This window comes from Aquarana catesbeiana, linkage group LG06 (genome assembly GCF_042186555.1).
Source record: "Aquarana catesbeiana isolate 2022-GZ linkage group LG06, ASM4218655v1, whole genome shotgun sequence".
Classification (NCBI taxonomy): Eukaryota; Metazoa; Chordata; class Amphibia; order Anura; family Ranidae; genus Aquarana; species Aquarana catesbeiana.
This window is the reverse complement of record NC_133329.1, coordinates 145886935-145905217: the sequence shown is the minus strand read 5'-3', so window position 1 is coordinate 145905217 and position 18283 is coordinate 145886935. Positions and strand designations below refer to the sequence as shown.

At 44.2% G+C, this 18283-nt stretch overlaps 1 protein-coding gene across 2 annotated transcripts in view; it reads right to left on the bottom strand.

The window, feature by feature from the left end:
- The window catches only part of PMS2 (PMS1 homolog 2, mismatch repair system component), a 134644-nt gene that overhangs the window by 113335 nt on the left and 3026 nt on the right, over positions 1–18283 (bottom strand). For both annotated transcript variants that reach the window (XM_073591014.1, XM_073591015.1), the window contains exons 2-4: positions 17094–17233; positions 7912–7998; positions 5505–5607 (exon numbers count right to left, since the gene is read on the bottom strand). In XM_073591014.1, the coding sequence (XP_073447115.1) occupies positions 5505–5607; positions 7912–7998; positions 17094–17233 (330 nt within the window). The remainder of the gene's footprint in view (positions 1–5504; positions 5608–7911; positions 7999–17093; positions 17234–18283) is intronic.

Sequence of the window (18283 nt, the reverse complement as noted above, 5' to 3'; positions counted from 1 at the left end):
CCACTTTAGATTTACAGAGGAGGTCTACTGCTAAAATTACTGCCCTCGATCTGACCTTCGCGGTGATACCTCACATGCATGGTGCAATTGCCGTTTACATTTGACGCCAGACCGACGCGTGCGTTCGCCTTAGCGCGAGAGCAGGGGGGGACAGGGGTGCTTTTTTTTTTTTTCCTCTTTATTATTTTTTTGCTTTTTTATCTTATTTTTAAACTGTTCCTTTCATTTTTTTTTTAAAATCATTTTTATTGTTATCTCAGGGAATGTAAATATCCCCTATGATAGCAATAGGTAGTGACAGGTACTCTTTTTTGAAAAAATTGGGGTCTATTAGACCCTAGATCTCTCCTCTGCCCTCAAAGCATCTGACCACACCAAGATCGGTGTGATAAAATGCTTTCCCAATTTCCCAATGGCGCTGTATACATCCGGCAAAATCTAAGTCATAAAATGCTCGTAGCTTCCGGTTTCTTAGGCCATAGAGATGTTTGGAGCCACTCTGGTCTCTGATCAGCTCTATGGTCAGCTGGCTGAATCACCGGCTGCATTCTCAGGTTCCCTGTTGAGACAGGAGAGCCAGAGAAAAACACAGAAGACGGTGGGGGGCATTCCCTCCCACTGCTTGTAAAAGCAGTCTAGAGGCTAATTAGCCACTAGGATTGCTTTTACATGAAAGCCGACCGCTGGCTGAAAAGAATGATACCAAGATGATACCTAAACCTGCAGGCATCATTCTGATATAACCATTCAAAGTCGTGAATGGCGTACCTGAAGACAAAAAAATGGTTAACAATAAAACACAGTAAACGGTAAAGTATAAAAAATTGCATACCTGAAAAGCAAACATGATAAAACAGAATAACAATAAAACTGCAGAATAGAATACAGTAAAAAAGAGCAGAACAATAGAGAGAGAATAGAGAGAGAGAGAACAATAAAACAACAACTATTTTTTTTTATTTTATATATTTTTTTGTTTTTTGTTTTTGTTTTTTACACTTTTTTTTGTAACTGTAACTTTTATAACTGTAACCAGTTCCAGGTTCGGGTCTCTCAAAATGCGATGGCATCTTGGGAGACCCTGTGAAAGTGTGCCTAGTCTGTGCAATGCTGTACCCTACGCTAATACTCAACTAGTGCATGGTAGCGTTCAAAACATTCACCAATGCAAAGACCAGGATTGTCAGGACAGGGGGGAAAATAATAGCGATTGTCACGCCTATATCCACGCTTGCTGCAGACACGACATCTTTTTTGGGGGGGTTCGTTGGGTAGGGGTACTCGGGAGGACATAAAGAAAATGCCTCTCATGCAGCCGACTGCATTTGGTTGGGGATGTGAATGGGGGAAGTACGGGCGCTGCAGAAGTGGTGGGTTCCCAATTAGGATTGGCGAATGCAGCAGGAAGGGCACTATGGGCACGACGGGCCTGTTTGTCTTCTTCTTGGTGGCAGCGGGACATTACTTGTGCTTGCCACCTCACCAGCTTGAACTGCACTTATGGGACTCGCCACGTCACCAAGTGTTACTGCAGTGCTGGTTTGACTACGACCGGGGTGTACTAGGCCGCTGGTGCTTGCCAGTTCACCAAAACGCTACCAAAAGAACTGTTAGCGATCGCAGGGATCAGCCCTGACTTTGCAAACGCTGCAGTTATGCGTTTAGTGTTTTGTGACAGTGATCGATCGATACTGCACTTGGGTGGGCTGGGCGAAGGGGCAAAACGCGGGTGCTAGCAGGTATCTGGGCTGATCCCGCTAACACTACGTTTTTGGGAATCCTAAACTGCTGGGGACGCTAGTATAGATCTGATCGGATCAGATATTGATCCATTCAGATACTATACCACTAAGGGAGGTGTACGGTACGTGCGTGGGTGTTAGCGGTACTGGCACTAACCTGACGCTGCCTGGGGCTGGTGCTTGCCAGTTCACCAAAACGCTACCAAAAAAACTGTTAGCGATCACAGGGATCAGGCCTGACTCTGCGAACGCTGCAGTTATGCGTTTAGTGTTTTGTAAGTGTCAGTGATCGATCGATACTGCACTTGGGTGGGCTGGGCCGGGCGGAGGGGCAAAACGCAAGTTCTAGCAGGTATCTGGGCTGATCCCGCTAACACAGCGTTTTTGGGAACCCTAAACTGCTGGGGACTCTAGTATAGATCTGATCGGATCAGATATTGATCTGTTCAGATACTATACCACTAAGGGAGGTGTACAGTGCGTGCGTGGGTGTTAGCGGTACTGGCGCTAATCTGACCCTGCCTGGGGCGACGCGTATCACCGCCGGGGGCGATCAGGGGGCTAAACTTTTATTCGGTAAAAAACGGCGGGTGCCCTGACACTATAAAAAATAAACGAACTAACCAGCGTCACCCGTAACAGTTATACGGTGATCAGTGGTGAAAGGGTTAACTAGGGGGCAATCAAGGGGTTAAAACATTTATTAGGTAGTATATGGGGGTCCCTGTCGCTATAAAACGCTGACGGCAAACCTAAATATTTACCTCCCTAACTAGCGTCACCAGTGACACTAATACAGCGATCAGAAAAATGATCGTTTAGTGACACTGGCGACGGGGGGTGATCAAGGGGTTAAAACTTTATTGGGGGGGTTAGGGGGGTACCCTAGACCTAAAGGGGGCTAACACTAACTGCCCTACCACACTAATTGTCACAAACTGACACCATGCAGTAATCAGAAAAAAAAAAAACCAAAAAAAACTGCTTGGTGTCAGTGTGACAGGGGGGGTGATCGGGGGGTTTAAAGTGTGCCTGTCATGTTCCACTGTGATGTGTGTGTGTGTTGTGCACTCACATTACAGTCTTCTCTCCTCGGCGCCGGAACGGAAACTGCCGAGCCGAGGAGAGATGACATCATTTCCTCTGCCTCTGTGTACTACACAGAGGCAGGGGAAGATTCCGATTGGCTGGGAGCAATCACGAGGGGGGGCCACGAATGGATGGTCTCCCCCTCATCTCTGATCGCTGCCAGATCAAAGCCGACAGCCTCGGGCACCGGGGGGGGGGGGTCCGATCGGACCTCCCGCCCGCGGGAAGGCAATCACGTACCAGGTACGTGATTTTGCCTGCCCGTGCCATTCTGCCGACGTATATCGTCATTAAGCGGTCGGCAAGTGGTTAAATTTTTCACTCTGTTATATTGCAGCCATTTGCTTAAATCATTTAAGTTCATTTTTTTCCTCAATGTACACACAACACCCCATATTGACAGAAAAACACAGAATTGTTAACATTTTTGCAGATTTATTAAAAAAGAAAAACTGAAATATCACATGGTCCTAAGTATTCAGACCCTTTGCTGTGACACTCATATATCTAACTCAGGTGCTGTCCATTTCTTCTGATCATCGTTGAGATGGTTCTACACCTTCATTTGAGTCCAGCTGTGCTTGATTATACTGATTGGACTTGATTAGGAAAGCCACACACCTGTCTATATAAGACCTTACAGCTCACAGTGCATATCAGAGCAAATGAGAATCATGAGGTCAAAGGAACTGCCTGAAGAGCTCACAGACAGAATTGTGGCAAGGCACAGATCTGGCTAAGGTTACAAAAAAATTTCTGCTGCACTTAAGGTTCCTAAGAGCACAGTGGCCTCCATAATCCTTAAATGGAAGACGTTTGGGATGACCAGAACCCTTCCTAGAGCTGGCCGTCTAGCCAAACTGAGCTATCGGGGGAGAAGAGCCTTGGTGACAGAGGTAAAGAAGAACCCAAAGATCACTGTGGCTGAGCTCCAGAGATGCAGTCGAGAGATGGGAAAAAGTTGTAGAAAGTCAACCATCACTGCAGCCCTCCACCAGTCGGGGCTTTATGGCAGAGTGGCCCGACGGAAGCCTCTCCTCAGTGCAAGACACATGAAAGCCCGCATGGAGTTTGCTAAAAAAAAACACCTGAAGGACTCCAAGATGGTGAGAAATAAGATTCTCTGGTCTGATGAGACCAAGATAGAACTTTTTGGCCTTAATTCTAAGCGGTATGTGTGGAGAAAACCAGGCACTGCTCATCACCTGTCCAATACAGTCCCAACAGTGAAGCAATGGTGGTGGCAGCATCATGCTGTGGAGGTGTTTTTCAGCTGCAGGGACAGGACGACTGGTTGCAATCGAGGGAAAGATGAATGCGGCCAAGTACAGGGATATCCTGGACGAAAACCTTCTCCAGAGTGCTCAGGACCTCAGGTTGGACCGAAGGTTTACCTTCCAACAAGACAATGACCCAAAGCACACAGCTAAAATAATGAAGGCATGGCTTCACAACAACTCCGTGACTGTTCTTGAATGGCCCAGCCCGAGCCCTGACTTAAACCCAATTGAGCATCTCTGGAGAGACCTAAAAATGGCTGTCCACCAACGTTTACCATCCAACCTGACAGAACTGGAGAGGATCTGCAAGGAGGAATGGCAGAGGATCCCCAAATCCAGGTGTGAAAAAACTTGTTGCATCTTTCCCAAAAAGACTCATGGCTATATTAGATCAAAAGGGTGCTTTTACTAATTACTGAGTAAAGGGTCTGAATACTTAGGACCATGTGTTATTTCAGTTTTTCTTTTTTAATAAATCTGCAAAAATGTCAACAATTCTGTGTTTTTCTGTCAATATGGGATGCTGTGTGTACATTAATGAGGAAAAAAAATGAACTTAAATGATTTTAGCAAATGGCTGCAATATAACAAAGAGTGAAAAATGTAAGGGGGTCTGAATACTTTCTGTCCCCACTGTATCCTGTATGACTTACCAGTGTAAACATCAATCAGTCATACACAGGTTATCTTTTACCACGTGACCTGCTCGAACACCATGCTGAACAAAGGATCAACTTGGAAGGGAAGTCTAAGAAAATGCCTACAGGAGACTTATGACAAGATTTTCTCAATATGCTAATCTCACAGTGTAGGAGACTGTACCATGTACAGCTGCTGGATATTATGTCAGAATCATGCCTAGTAAAGATATTGATTTTTATAATTAAAGTGTTAAAGCGGAGTTCTGCCATTTTTTTTTTTTTTTTAAGAGTCAGCAGCTACTGCAGCTGCTGACTTTTAAAATATGGACACTTACCTGTCCAGGGCGCCCGCGATGTCGGCACCCGAAGCCCATCTGTCCCTCGGCTCTCGGTTGGAGGTGCCGCCATCTTCCTTGCGGCTTCACAGCCTGGTTCCCTACTGCGCATGTGCAAGTCAGGCTGCGTGATCCCCCTGGTTCCTGCTGTCTTGTTGGACCTGTGTGTCTCCCAGGAGACAGCGCGGGGGATGGAGGAGGCGCCGGACATGGCATAGATATCCACGGATACTGCGGCTATCTATGCCCGCAAGTAGGAGCAAATACCTGGATTAGACAGGTATCTGCTCCCCCCTGAAAGGTGTCAAATGTGACACCGGAGGAGGGGAGGATTCCGAAAAGCGGAAGTTCCATTTTTGTGTGGAACTCTGCTTTAAGGTGTCTTAGTAGCAAAAATGACTATATTATTATTTTTACCTTAATGCACACAGTGAGCTTAGAGCTTCTCCTCGAAAGCCAAATGTTTCCACATTAATCAAATCAGAGAAATCTTGAAGCTTGGATGTGTGATGTTTCAAAGCTAAACAAAAGTAAAAAATAAAAAAAGTCTTAAATCGCTTCATAATGTTTAAGAAATTTAGTTTAAGTCATAAAAGTCTCCATTGGGTGATTGGTGGCTCCCTCAATTTGGATACCACTGGCCTTGGTCTGATTTGTTTCTATGCAGAAGTGAGCCTGATTTTGCACTCTCCAGCTTTAGTAAATAAAGCCCATAGGGACAGGGCCAAATTCCAAACTATGGCCTTAAACCAGAATTCCATATTCACAAAAGTCAACATGCAATTAGGCTTTAAGATCACAATTTGGAGCTTGCGGGAAAGCACAGAAGCAAGGAATGTACTTTGAATGCTGTTTCACAACAGCAGCTGCATTGGCATCACACTGTTTATTTTTTGTCTTTTCATGTTTATTAACTGCAGCATGTTGTGTTGTGGCATAGTGCGTTGCAACACGCTGCAGTGAAAAAAGTACTGCAACATACTGGTGTGAACTGAACAAATAGGGCATAAGGGAACTAAACTGAAGAGAAATACAAATTAAATCCAGGTTTGGTGTGACTACCCTTTGCCTTCAAAACACCATCAATTCTCCTAGATAGACTTGCACACAGTTTTTGAAGGAACTCAGCAGGTAGGTTGATCAAAACATATTGGAGAAGTAATGCCGCGTACACACGGTCGGACTTTTCGTCTACAAAAGTCCAACGGACGCTGACGGACTAAAGCTGGCTGGTAATCCGATCGTGTGTGGGCTTCTCCGGACTTTCAACTGACTTTTTTAGCCTCAAATCCGACGGACTTTAGATTTGAAACATGCTTCAAATCTTTACGTCGTAAGTACGACGGACCCCGAAATCCGCTCGTCTGTGTGCTAGTCCGACGGACAAAAACCCACGCTAGGGCAGCTATTGGCTACTGGCTATGAACTTCCTTATTTTAGTCCGGTGTACGTCATCACGTACGAATCCGTCGGACTTTTGTGTGGTCGTGTGTAGGCAAGTCCGTTCGTAAGAAAGTCTGCCGCAAGTCCGCCGAAGGTACGTCGGAAGTATGTCGGACAGGCTGTCGGACTTTTGTAGACGAAAAGTCCGACCGTGTGTACGCGGCATAACTACAGATCTTTGGAGGTAGGCTGTCTCAAATCCTTCTGTCTCTTCTTGTAATCCCAGAATGACTTAATGATGTTAAGATCAGGGCTCGGGTGGGGGGCACACCATCACTTCCAGGACTCCTTGTTCTTCTTTTTGCTGAAAATAGTTCTTAATGACATTGGCTGTATGTTTAGGGCTGTTGTCCTGCTGCTGAATAAATTTGGGGCCAATCACACACCTCCCTGATCGTATGGCATGAGGCAAAAGTACCTTCCTGTATTTCTCAGCATTGAGGACACCACTGATCATGACAAAATCTCAAAAAAAAAAAAAAATGTAGAAATGCAGCCCTAAATTTGCAAGGAACCATGCTTCACTGCTGCCTGTGGACACTCATTATTGTATCGGTCTATAGCCCTTTGTAAACAAACTACCTCTTGCAACAGCCAAATATTTAAAATTTTGACTCATCAGTCCAGAGCACCTGCTGCCATTTTTCTGTACCATAGTTCCTATGAGCTTGTGCACAGTTGAGTCACTTACTGTAGCCTTGTTTCCACACACTACACATGAAAACATAGGAAATGGGGTGCAGAAAAATGGCAGCAGGTGCTTTGGACTGATGAGTCAAAATTTAAATATTTGACTGTAGCAGGAGGCAGTTCCTTTGCTGAAGGGTTGGAGAGTGGTACAATGATGAGTGTCTGCAGGCAACAATGAAGCATGGTGGAGGTTCCTTGCACGTTTGGGGCTGCACTCCTACAAATGGAGTTGGAGATTTGGTCAGGATCAATGGCATACAGAACAAGGAATCCTGGAAGTGATGGTTTGGCCCCTACAGAGCCCTGATATCAACATTGTTGGATGACATGAAGATACAGAAGAATTTGAGGCAGCCTACATCCACAGAAGATCTGTAGTTAGTTCTTTAATATGTTTTGAGCAACCACCGAGTTCCTTAAACTGTGTGCAAGTGTACCTAGAAGAATGAATGCTGTTTTTGAAGGTAAAGGGTGGCCACACTAAATATTGATTTGACTTGGCTTTCTCTTCTGTTTATTTTTATCAATTAACAAAAGTGAAAAAAATTTACTTTTAATATTTCTATTTCTGAAAGTATTTCTAATTTACAGAATTTTTCAATGCCTGTCTAAAACTGTTGCACAGCACTTTACATCCCAAAGTCACGCAGTGTTCTGCTTTAATCACATTTTTTCACAACATTTTACTTACTCAGGGCTTCAAAATTATGTTCTTCAACTCCGTAGCCATTATCTGAGACTTCTATGAGTTCTGCTCCATACTCCTTCAGTTTTATATCTAAAATACATGAATGCAGTTAAAAAAATGAAAGTAGGTGCATTCATTAGGATGATGCAAATAAGTTGCTCTAACATTTGCAAAATATAGGTGCTGAAGAGACAACAGTGCAAGTTACATTGAAAAGGCGCACAACACTAAAAAAATCATAGAATCATAAATTGTGTAGAGTTGTTTAAAAGTCTGCAAAACCCCATGGGCCCTCAAATAGAAACAGCTTTTATTCCGGATAGTACATAATCTCCTTTTGATTTTAAACCGAACAATAAATGATAACATCTATCTGACATAGAAAAGGCATATACAGTATGGTCAAAAATCACATAGCATTTATTTTTCTTATTAAAAACAAGACAGAGACTGGGATCATTTTAAGTGCTACAGACTGAATCAGCCAGAGTTGACAATAGAGCCAGCCAACCAAATACAGTGAATCTCCTACATTCTGTGTCTCCGACTTCTGGGACTGCAGAGTCACCATTTGCTGGGTACTGGCAGCCAAAGTTCCACTGCCTATAGCAAGCACCTGAGCCAATGCAGTGAATCAAACTCTGAGGCTCGATTCACACAGGGGCAACACGACTTCAACGCGACTTGTGGATCCGACTTTGCCCTGCGACATGTGTCCGACTTTCAATGAACGGGGATCCGACTTGGATCCCCGCCACTGTGTTTGGTATGAATCTTTAGGGGGAACTCTGCGCCAAATTTTAAATAAAAAACCGGCATGGGTTCCCCCTCCAGGAGCATACCAGGCCCTTGGGTCTGGTATGGACCTTGAAGGGAACCCCCTACGCCGAAAAAACGGCGTGGGGGGTCCCCCCCAATCCATACCAGACCCTTATCCGAGCACGCAGCCCGGCCGGACAGGAATGGGAGTGGGGACGAGCGAGCGCCCCCCCCCCCTCCTGAACCGTACCAGGCCGCATGCCCTCAACATGGGGGGTTGGTGCTTTGGGGGAGGGGGCGCGTTGTGGGCCCCCCCCCCCCAAGGCACCTTGTCCCCATGTTGATGAGGACAAGGGCCTCTTCCCGACAACCCTGGCCGTTGGTTGTCGGGGTCTGCGGGCGGAGGGCTTATCAGAATCCGGGAGCCCCCTTTAATAAGGGGGCCCCCAGATCCCGGCCCCCCACCCTATGTGAATGAGTATGGGGTACATCGTACCCCTACCCATTCACCTAGGGAAAAAGTGACAATTTAAAAAAAAACACTACATAGATTTTTAAAGTATTTTATTAGACAGCTCCGGGGGTCTTCTTCCGACTTCGGGGGTCTCTCCGGTTCTTCTCCACGCTCTCCGGATCTTCCTCCGGGCTCCTCCGCTCTCTTCTGCCGCTCTTTTGCTAAAGCGGAGGAGCCCGGTCTTCCGTCTTCTGCCCTCTCCTCTTCTTCTGATGTTGACACGACGCTCTCTCCGGCTAGAATGCTCTCTGTGCGCTCCGCTCTGACTTATATAGGCGGTGACCCCGCCCCCTTATGCCGTCACAGTCCCTGGGCATGCTGGGACTATGACTGCATAAGGGGGCGTGGTCATTGGGTGATGACCACGCCCCCTAAAACGTCACAGTCCCAGCATGCCCAGGGACTGTGACGGCATAAGGGGGCGTGGTCACCACCTATATAAGTCAGAGCGGAGCGCTCAGAGTGCATTCCAGCCCCAGAGAGCGTCGTGTCAACATCAGGAGAGGAGGGCAGAAGGCAGAAGATTGAAGACCGGGCTCCTTCGCTATAGCAAAAGAGCGGCAAAAGAGCAGAAAATAGCGGAGGAGCCCGGCAGAAGATCCGGAGAGCGCGGAGAAGAACCGGAGAGACCCCCGAAGAGAAGAAGGCAGCAGACCGGGCTCCTCCGCTATAGCAAAAGAGCGGCAAAAGAGCAGAAAATAGCGGAGGAGCCCGGCAGAAGACCCGGAGAGCGCGGAGAAGAACCGGAGAGACCCCGAAGTCGGAAGAAGACCCCCGGAGCTGTCTAATAAATTACTTTAAAAATCTGTGTAGTGTTTTTTTTTAAATTGACACTTTCCCTAGGTGAATGGGTAGGGGTTCGATGTACCCCATACTCATTCACATAGGGTGGGGGGCCGGGATCTGGGGGCCCTCTTATTAAAGGGGGCTCCCGGATTCCGATAAGCCCACAGACCCCGACAACCAACGGCCAGGGTTGTCGGGAAGAGGCCCTTGTCCTCATCAACATGGGGACAAGGTGCTTTGGGGTGGGGGGGGCCGCAGCGCGCCCCCCTTCCCCAAGGCACCAACCCCCCCATGTTGAGGGCATGCGGCCTGGTACGGTTCAGGATGGGGGGGCGCTGGCTCGTCCCCCACCCCCATTCCTGTCCGGCCGGGCTGCGTGCTCGGATAAGGGTCTGGTATGGATTGGGGGACCCCCCATGCCGCTTTTTCGGCGTAGGGGGTTCCCCTCAAGGTCCATACCAGACCCAAGGGCCTGGTATGCTCTTGGAGGGGGAACCCATGCCGGATTTTTATTTAAAATTTGGCGCGGAGTTCCCCCTCAAGATCATCTGAGCACAAGTCGCATGCTGAAGTCGGATCATGCGAGACGGCGATCCGACTTTGATCCGACTTCAATGATAGTCAATAGGCTGAAGTCGTATCAAAGTCGGATCAAAGTAGTACAGGGAGTACGCTCTGAAGTCGGAGCGACTTCAGTAGTGTCTATTAAGACGCCCCCATTCACTTAAATGTGAATCTCTTTCTGGGGCGACTTGAGGGCGTACAAGTCGGATCTCAAGTCGTCCCAGTGTGAACCGACCCTGAGTGTGTAGAAGTATTGTCTGCACCCTAAAGACAGTGTCAGTGGCTGGGCTCAGCCCTTCCTTCTCTGAGCTGGCTGCTCAGCTGTCGGCTAATTGCCAGTTCCCATCTCTCTCCAGTTACTCAGCTGTTGATGATCCTGCTCGTCAGTCCTGCCTATTTAAGCCGTCCAGTCCAGAGGAGCTCTGCCTTCGCCTTGGTCACATCACAAGAAACTATCGCCTGTGTACCAGTCTAAAGACAGGCCTTGCTGACATCCCTTCTGGCTCCAGATCCTGCTTGCTGTTCCACTACATTGATCCCTGACTTCTGGTTTGGCTGACTATTTGTTGCAGTTACTGAACTTTGGCTATTTTTTGAATACGTTTGTTCTTTTTACTTTTATTGTTAAACAAGTGTGATTTAACTTAACTTCCGTCTCAGCCTGATTTCATGGTTTCTGACAGACAGACACTAATGCTGCTTATAGAATCAGCCAGAAACTTCACTCTAAAGCCTCATACACACGCTTAGATTTTCGGACGACAGAACGTCCGTTTTTTGTTGCTTCAACATGTGCAAAATACAGGTGCTGAAGAGTCTCATGTCGAAAGTGAAGAGGTTAATGACAATACGAAAATTTTCGTACGACAGAATACAACATCAGAAGTGACGTAATGTGTTGAATAGTGTTGTGTGTATTCTTTTGTTTCTGAGCATGCGTAGTCTTTCGTACGAAAACCATACTAATTAAACGAAAATCAGACGTTGAGTTCACATCCGACAAAAATTTTATAGTCTGCACATCCAGCTTTTATCTGACAAAAAAGAGAAATCGGCTATCGAAAGCACCGTAATAACGATCTGAAAATCGGCAGACAGCTCGTCTAATGAATTTTGCCAACCGATTTTCGTATAGTGTGTACGGGCCTTTAGGCTAGCCATACCTAATACAATTTTGTTCTACAATTTTCCTTTAGACTTACCAAAACCATATAATATAAAAGGTCAAACCTGAACATTTTCAATTTGTATGTAATCAGGCAGGCACTTGCACTACATTCTAAAAATCTAAAAGGAAGTTGAATTGGAAAATTGTATAACCCCATACACAATATTGGATTTTCTGCAGATTTTTGTCTTCAGATTTACAAAAACCATATAATATGAGGTCAAACCTTAAGGCCTCATACACACGATACGAAAATCAGATGGGAAAATTCGTAAGACGAGCTGTCTGGGGATTTTCGGATCGTTAGTACGGTGCTTTAGACAGCCGATTTGACTTTTTTGTCAGACAAAAGCTGGATGTGCAGACTATAACATTTTTGTCGGATGTGAACTCAACGTCTGATTTTCGGATGGTCAGTACAGAAATCGTCACACAAGTCAAAAGTACAAACACGCATGATCGGAATCAAGGAACGACCGGGAATAGTTCGGTCTTGTAAACTACTGTTCATAATCTAGAATTAACATTCCTGATGCGGCAATTAATGAAAAGCGCACAGTCTCATCTTCTTTAATGGGATATTAAAGCTGCTTTGCCCGTGATACTGATGTAGTTATGCCAAACGTTTTTTAAAAGGCATTTGGTTTTGTAGTGATATAAATAATAGTAATATTATGGTTGTTATGGTTTTTATTGTGCAGAAAAAAAACACCACAAATTAAATTAGAGATGCTGTCTGCCATCCAAATAAAAATAACTTAACAAAAAAAGTGCGAATCAACGCTCACCAAACTTCTACTAACATGAAATTAGCAATATGCCCTGTACACATGATAGGATTTTCCGATGGAAAATGTGTGATAGGACCTTGTTGTCGGAAATTCCGACCGTGTGTGGGCTCCATCACACACTTTCCACAGGAATTTCCGACACACAAAGTTTGATAGCTTGCTATAAAATTTTCCAACAACAAAATCCGTTGTCAGAAATTCCGATAGCCACGCATGCTCAGAATAAATTAAGAGATGAAGGTTATTGGCTACTGCCCTGTTTATAGTCCCGACGTACGTGTTTTACGTCACCGTGTTCAGAACGATCAAATTTTCCAAAACTTTGTGTGACCGTGTGTATGCAAGACAATTTTGAGCCAACATCCGTCGGAAAAAATCCATGGATTTTGTTGTCGGAATGTCCGATCAATAGCCGACCGTGTGTACAGTAGTGTACAATAGTACGTCACTACGTTCATGTTTGTGGAACGACAATTCGCGGAAAGTTAGTATGCTAGACATAATCCTGCACATGCGCTTTTGACAAAAATCAGACGCTTGGTCATACAACAATCAAACCGTGTGTACAAGGCCTAAGGCTGGCATGGTCGAATTTCGAAAGAATTTTCTTTTGAAAATCAGAAAATTTGTGTGTTTTGTGATCCGATGATGCCACCATTGATTTCAAAATTTGACCAACCAAGCCTTCAATTTCACCTCATGTTGCTACAGAAAAGAATTTTCATGGCTGGGAATCTTCTTTTCTTTCCGGGACTTTTTTTTTTCTTGCTCATGCGCATTTCTTTTTTGATTACATTTCTCGCATGATTCTCCCATCATTGATTAGAAAATCGTTTGTTTTTCCAAACATTTCCAACATGCCCGATTACTCATATTCGATGGCTGCACGAAAATCGGCTGCTGCTGCAGCCCACTAATGGTGGGAAATTCTAACGAAAATTTTTAGATAGGATTTTCGAAAGAAAAATCTTTTGAAATTCGATCCATGTATGGCCTGCCTAAAGCCTCGCGCACACTGTATGATTGGCCAACAATCGAGTGTCTGATTTTTGTCTTAAGGGTGTGTGCCAGGATCTTGTCTTGCATACTAACGGTACACAATTGTTGTGCAACAAACACGAAAGTAGCAACATACTACAAGGAATTTCAGCTCTTGAGCGCCACCCTTTGGGCCCCTTCTGCTAATTTTGTGTTTGATGAGCATTGATTCCGAGCATGCGTGTTTGTACTTTCGACTTTTGTCTGACGGATTTGTGTACTGACCATACGAAAATCTGACGTCAAACCGTTGTCCGCTGAAAATTTACTAGCCTGCCATCTAACATTTGTTGGCCGAAAGTTGGACAACAATTGTCAAAAGGAGTAAGATTTTAGGACAACAGTCTGTCAACAGACAATCCCCTGCCAACAATTGTACCGTGTGAACGAGGCTTAAGAGTTTAAATTTGTATGCAATCAGGCAGGCCCTTGCACTACATAGTTGAAGGTACATCCAAAGGAAATCTACCAACAAAAGTTGTATGGTGTGTATCCAGCTTAAAGCTGGATACACACTATACAACTTTTGTTGGTAGATTTCCTTTAGATTTACCTTCACCTATGTAGTACAAGGGCCTGCCCGATTGCATACAAATTGAAAATGTTTAGGTTTGACCTCATATTATATGGTTTTGGTAAATCTAAAGGAAAAAAATCTAAAGAAAATTGTATAGTGTGTATCCAGCTTTATGCCTCGTACACACGATCAGATAATCGGATGAAAAAAAAAAACGCTTTCTGATTGATCGCACAATAGTCTGATCGTTGGTACACAGCTTTTGACAGCCGATCACGACAGTTCGTCCAACAATATCTGAAGGGACAAACAAAAAAACTTTGCTCAGACAATAGCCCAGCGAACAACAATCGTTTAATCAGTATAGTACGCGTCCGCTAAAAATCGATAGCCGAACACCACGCATGATCGGAAACACGAAAATAACCCAGAAGGAGATGGGAGAACAATACGAACGGAAATACCCAAAAGTCGTGGCAGACACAGGGAACGCTTTCCAGAATTGTACGAAAAAAATCGTACATTTTGTAGAGCGCAAAATGCACTGTTGAATTTGATATTAGTATTATGCAACAAAATGCGAATGATAAGTCATAGAATTATCTGATCGTGTGTACGAGGCATTAGTCTCCCTGCCTACAGCCAGCAAAATTGTGTAAGCAGCAGTGCAGACAAGAGTCACCACTACCAGTGATGATGGCATGGTTTCTTTCCTACTCCAATTTAGATGAGGACAGGTGCCTTGGAATGTAGAATTATACTTATAACAGATATTTGCCTTTTAACACCAAACATTTTACAGATTATTCAAAGTGAACTTTTGCTTTGTCCAAGTAGTGAAAAGCAACAGGTTTGCTTTAATACCCCCCTCTCTATCTACTTAAACTTACCATCCCTTTTCTCTCCCAGCCACTCGTTCCTGGGGAGCTGAGATTTTTCATTCCACACGTACATGATAGCTCTGGGTACATAACTGCCCAATGGTTAACATGTGTCAAATGTCAAGCTGTCTGACAGCAAAGAGAAGGTAGGTACAAGTAAAAGGGAAAGGTGAGGCAGCGTTAAAGTGAAACTGTTGCTTTGCCTTGCGTGTACAAGGTACAGGTTCAATTTACAGAAAGCTCAAGTTCACTGTAACCAATGTAGAATTTTACTGTACTTAGGCCCTACTGCCAGGACACACAAATCACACCCCCTTATAAGGCCACCCCCACAATTAGAAAGCCAATCCCCCATTGCCAGTAAGTTTTTCTAGGAAAGCAACCCTCCATTCTGTATCCTCAGGTGTGTGGCTATTTTTGGATAAGGCTTAAAGTGGTTGTAAACCCAAGTCATGAAATTTGAACTAAGCACATATATCTGTAGTGTTTACTTGTCTCTCTCCAAAGCTCTAAGTGTTGTTTTTCCCTCTGGTGCTTCGTTCCTCTGTTACCAGCAGGGTCACTTCTGACAAGTTCTCCGACACTTGAGATAACATGAGCTAAAAATTTGTGTCAGGGAGGGAGCTTAGAGGGAGATAATCAGGGAGCTGGCCTATTCAGAATACAGCTCTGCATGTTCCTATGTTCCTCTGCCTAGGTGGAGTGGGGGCGTGTCCCTTTCCTCCAATCAGCTCTCACACAGTGTAAGTCATGTTGACCCACCCCTATGTGCTGCTGAAAGATAAAGAAAGATTTGTAACAAATCTGCACTTCTCAAAGGGTGTAGAAAGGGGAAGACTGCAGATAAACAAGTAAAACTAAAAAGGAGGATTTGTTCCATCTCTGTGTATCATCTGAGGATATTAACTTCACTGGGTGAATGTAAGGGTTTACATCCACTTTAAAGTGAATGTAAACCCAAATGTTTTTTTTTTTTTTTTTTTTTTGATGTCATAATGTAGAGTATACGATTTCCTATCATTTGAGCCCAGTCTTGCCACAAAGAGTTAATCCAGCTCCGAGCAATCCTCTTTTATTGTTCAGTGAGATAAAACTTGACAAACAGAGAAAAACTTTGTCAAATCCTCCCCCTTGCTGTGAGTGACAGGTGATTTACATATCTTGTGCACTAGCTTAAGACATGCATTATTTTTTAATTCCCACCCCCACTCCTTTCTTCAGCAGCTCTGCAAGGATTGGCTGTTCCACACCTCAGCATGATTTGGCATGCTGAAGCATATTGACAAGGGGAGTGTAGAGGTGGGCGGGGAGTCTACTGACATCACAACTCCACCCTCCGAGCTCCAGACAACAGACCCACCCACAGAATCTGAAGTTTTTCGGGTCTAATAACAGACAGAGGGGAGACATTTGACAGGTAGAGATACATGCAGGAGACATGTATATCCTTATAGATAACCCCTATGGCAGTAGTTTAGAAAGGATGACATTGGGTTTACATCCACTTTAAGTTACCAGATTTTTTTTTGTGCTCCTAGGCTCCCAAGCCTGATGGTCTATATATATATATATATATATATATATATATATATATATATATATATATATATATATATATATATATATATATATATATACATACATACACGCATGTAGGCATTGTACAGAGGTACCAGCTTAAACCAAACACTAAATGGAGAGGTAGGGCAGCTAACAAAGGATTTGCTATATACAATCCCAATAAGTACGTAAATAAATTCCAGTGCCACAAATAATGAAATCAGTCCTAATATCAATACATGATCAAATAAATCTATGGGTGCTGATAATAAATTCACTGCACATAGATCAATAATGAAATCAATTTACACATACACGTCAGTTTTACTATATAGTCTGTGGGTAGCCAATAGGGACAGGTAGACAATGGGACACCAGCACAGTACTGCATGGGTGGCCAGCTCCAAGGCCATTGAAATTATGTCTATCCTGGAGTAGGCTGCACTGCTTACTACTATGTAACTGTTTGATCCGAGGTCTCCATTTGCGTATGTTTTTTTGAGAGGTGGGCCAACTTAGGATTTTTTTTAGTTGAATGTGTACTAATAATTTAAAAGTACTTTTCAAACAAACAACATATCATTTTAAAATGTCTCAAAGAGCTTACCTATGCAAGTTGCACCAGCATCTACACTGTTCTCCAGAAGTTCTTTCACTGCAGTTGCAAGACTCAGCACTACCTGACCAGAACAAATCTGATGGACAGACTTGCGGTCGATTGGCTTGATTTCTTTTGCTGGTTCAGTACTGTAAATGAATATTTAGATTAATAAACAGCTCAACACTATTTTATGTAACCTTCTTCCACTCTACAAAATAAGTGGTTTTTCTTCTGTCTTTATTGAAAATATTGTCCACCTCTGAACCCCTTCAATGGGACAGGAATCTCCCTAACAGGAACAAAAACAGTAACAAAGTCCTGAAAGATGGTCATGAGGAGTTTTGGTTGAAGCTGAGGTTTGGGACTTTTTCACATTAAGTCTGTTGAGCTGCGTTTTTTTGCACACCACTATATATGTATGGTGTGAGCAGGGCACATAGGGACAAATGTTTAGAATGTAAGTAGTCTGCATTCTGGGCATTTGTTCCTGGGTGCATACTACACAAAACAGAAGTACTGCTGGGTGCACCATCCAGCCATAGGAGCTGTAAGTCTCTCTTACAGTTTGACAGGCTCCTGGCAATGGGGCTGTAAGGTGAACCGGTACCATCCACCCGCACTTAAAGCGGGGTTCCACCCAAATTTTGAACATTATCTCTATGCATTCTCTTCCTTGCCTAGATGCTGACATGCTGTGTAAAAAAATTTAAATCGCCGTAATTACCTTTTTTTTTCTAATCTTCTTAGCACTTCCTGGTTTTCCTCCCATGGGAGTAGGCATGTTTCTAGCCTCTCCCAGACCTCCCACAGTCCCCTGGGAGCTAGTCTCAGGCTTCCCAGGATGCATTGTGCAACAGCGTCATCACAACCTCTCGGTGAATTCTGGGAGCACAGCATTCACCGCATCCAGGAAATACATGCTTGTGGGCTTCAAATGCCCACAATGAAGATGGAAACCGCCTTCAGTGAATTTTATAAGTTATTCTTTACAACGAAATCGGACACAGGCGGTTTTATTACACAGAACATGTGAGTAGATAATCATGAGAAGAAAAGTTTGTGAATGAACTCCAAAAAAAAAAAAACGATAGATAGGTGGACCCCCGCTTTAAATACTGGAGCCTTATGCACCTGGGCTAAATGTCCAGTGTGCATAAGGCCTTAAAGCATATTAAATTATATTTCATATGTCTCAT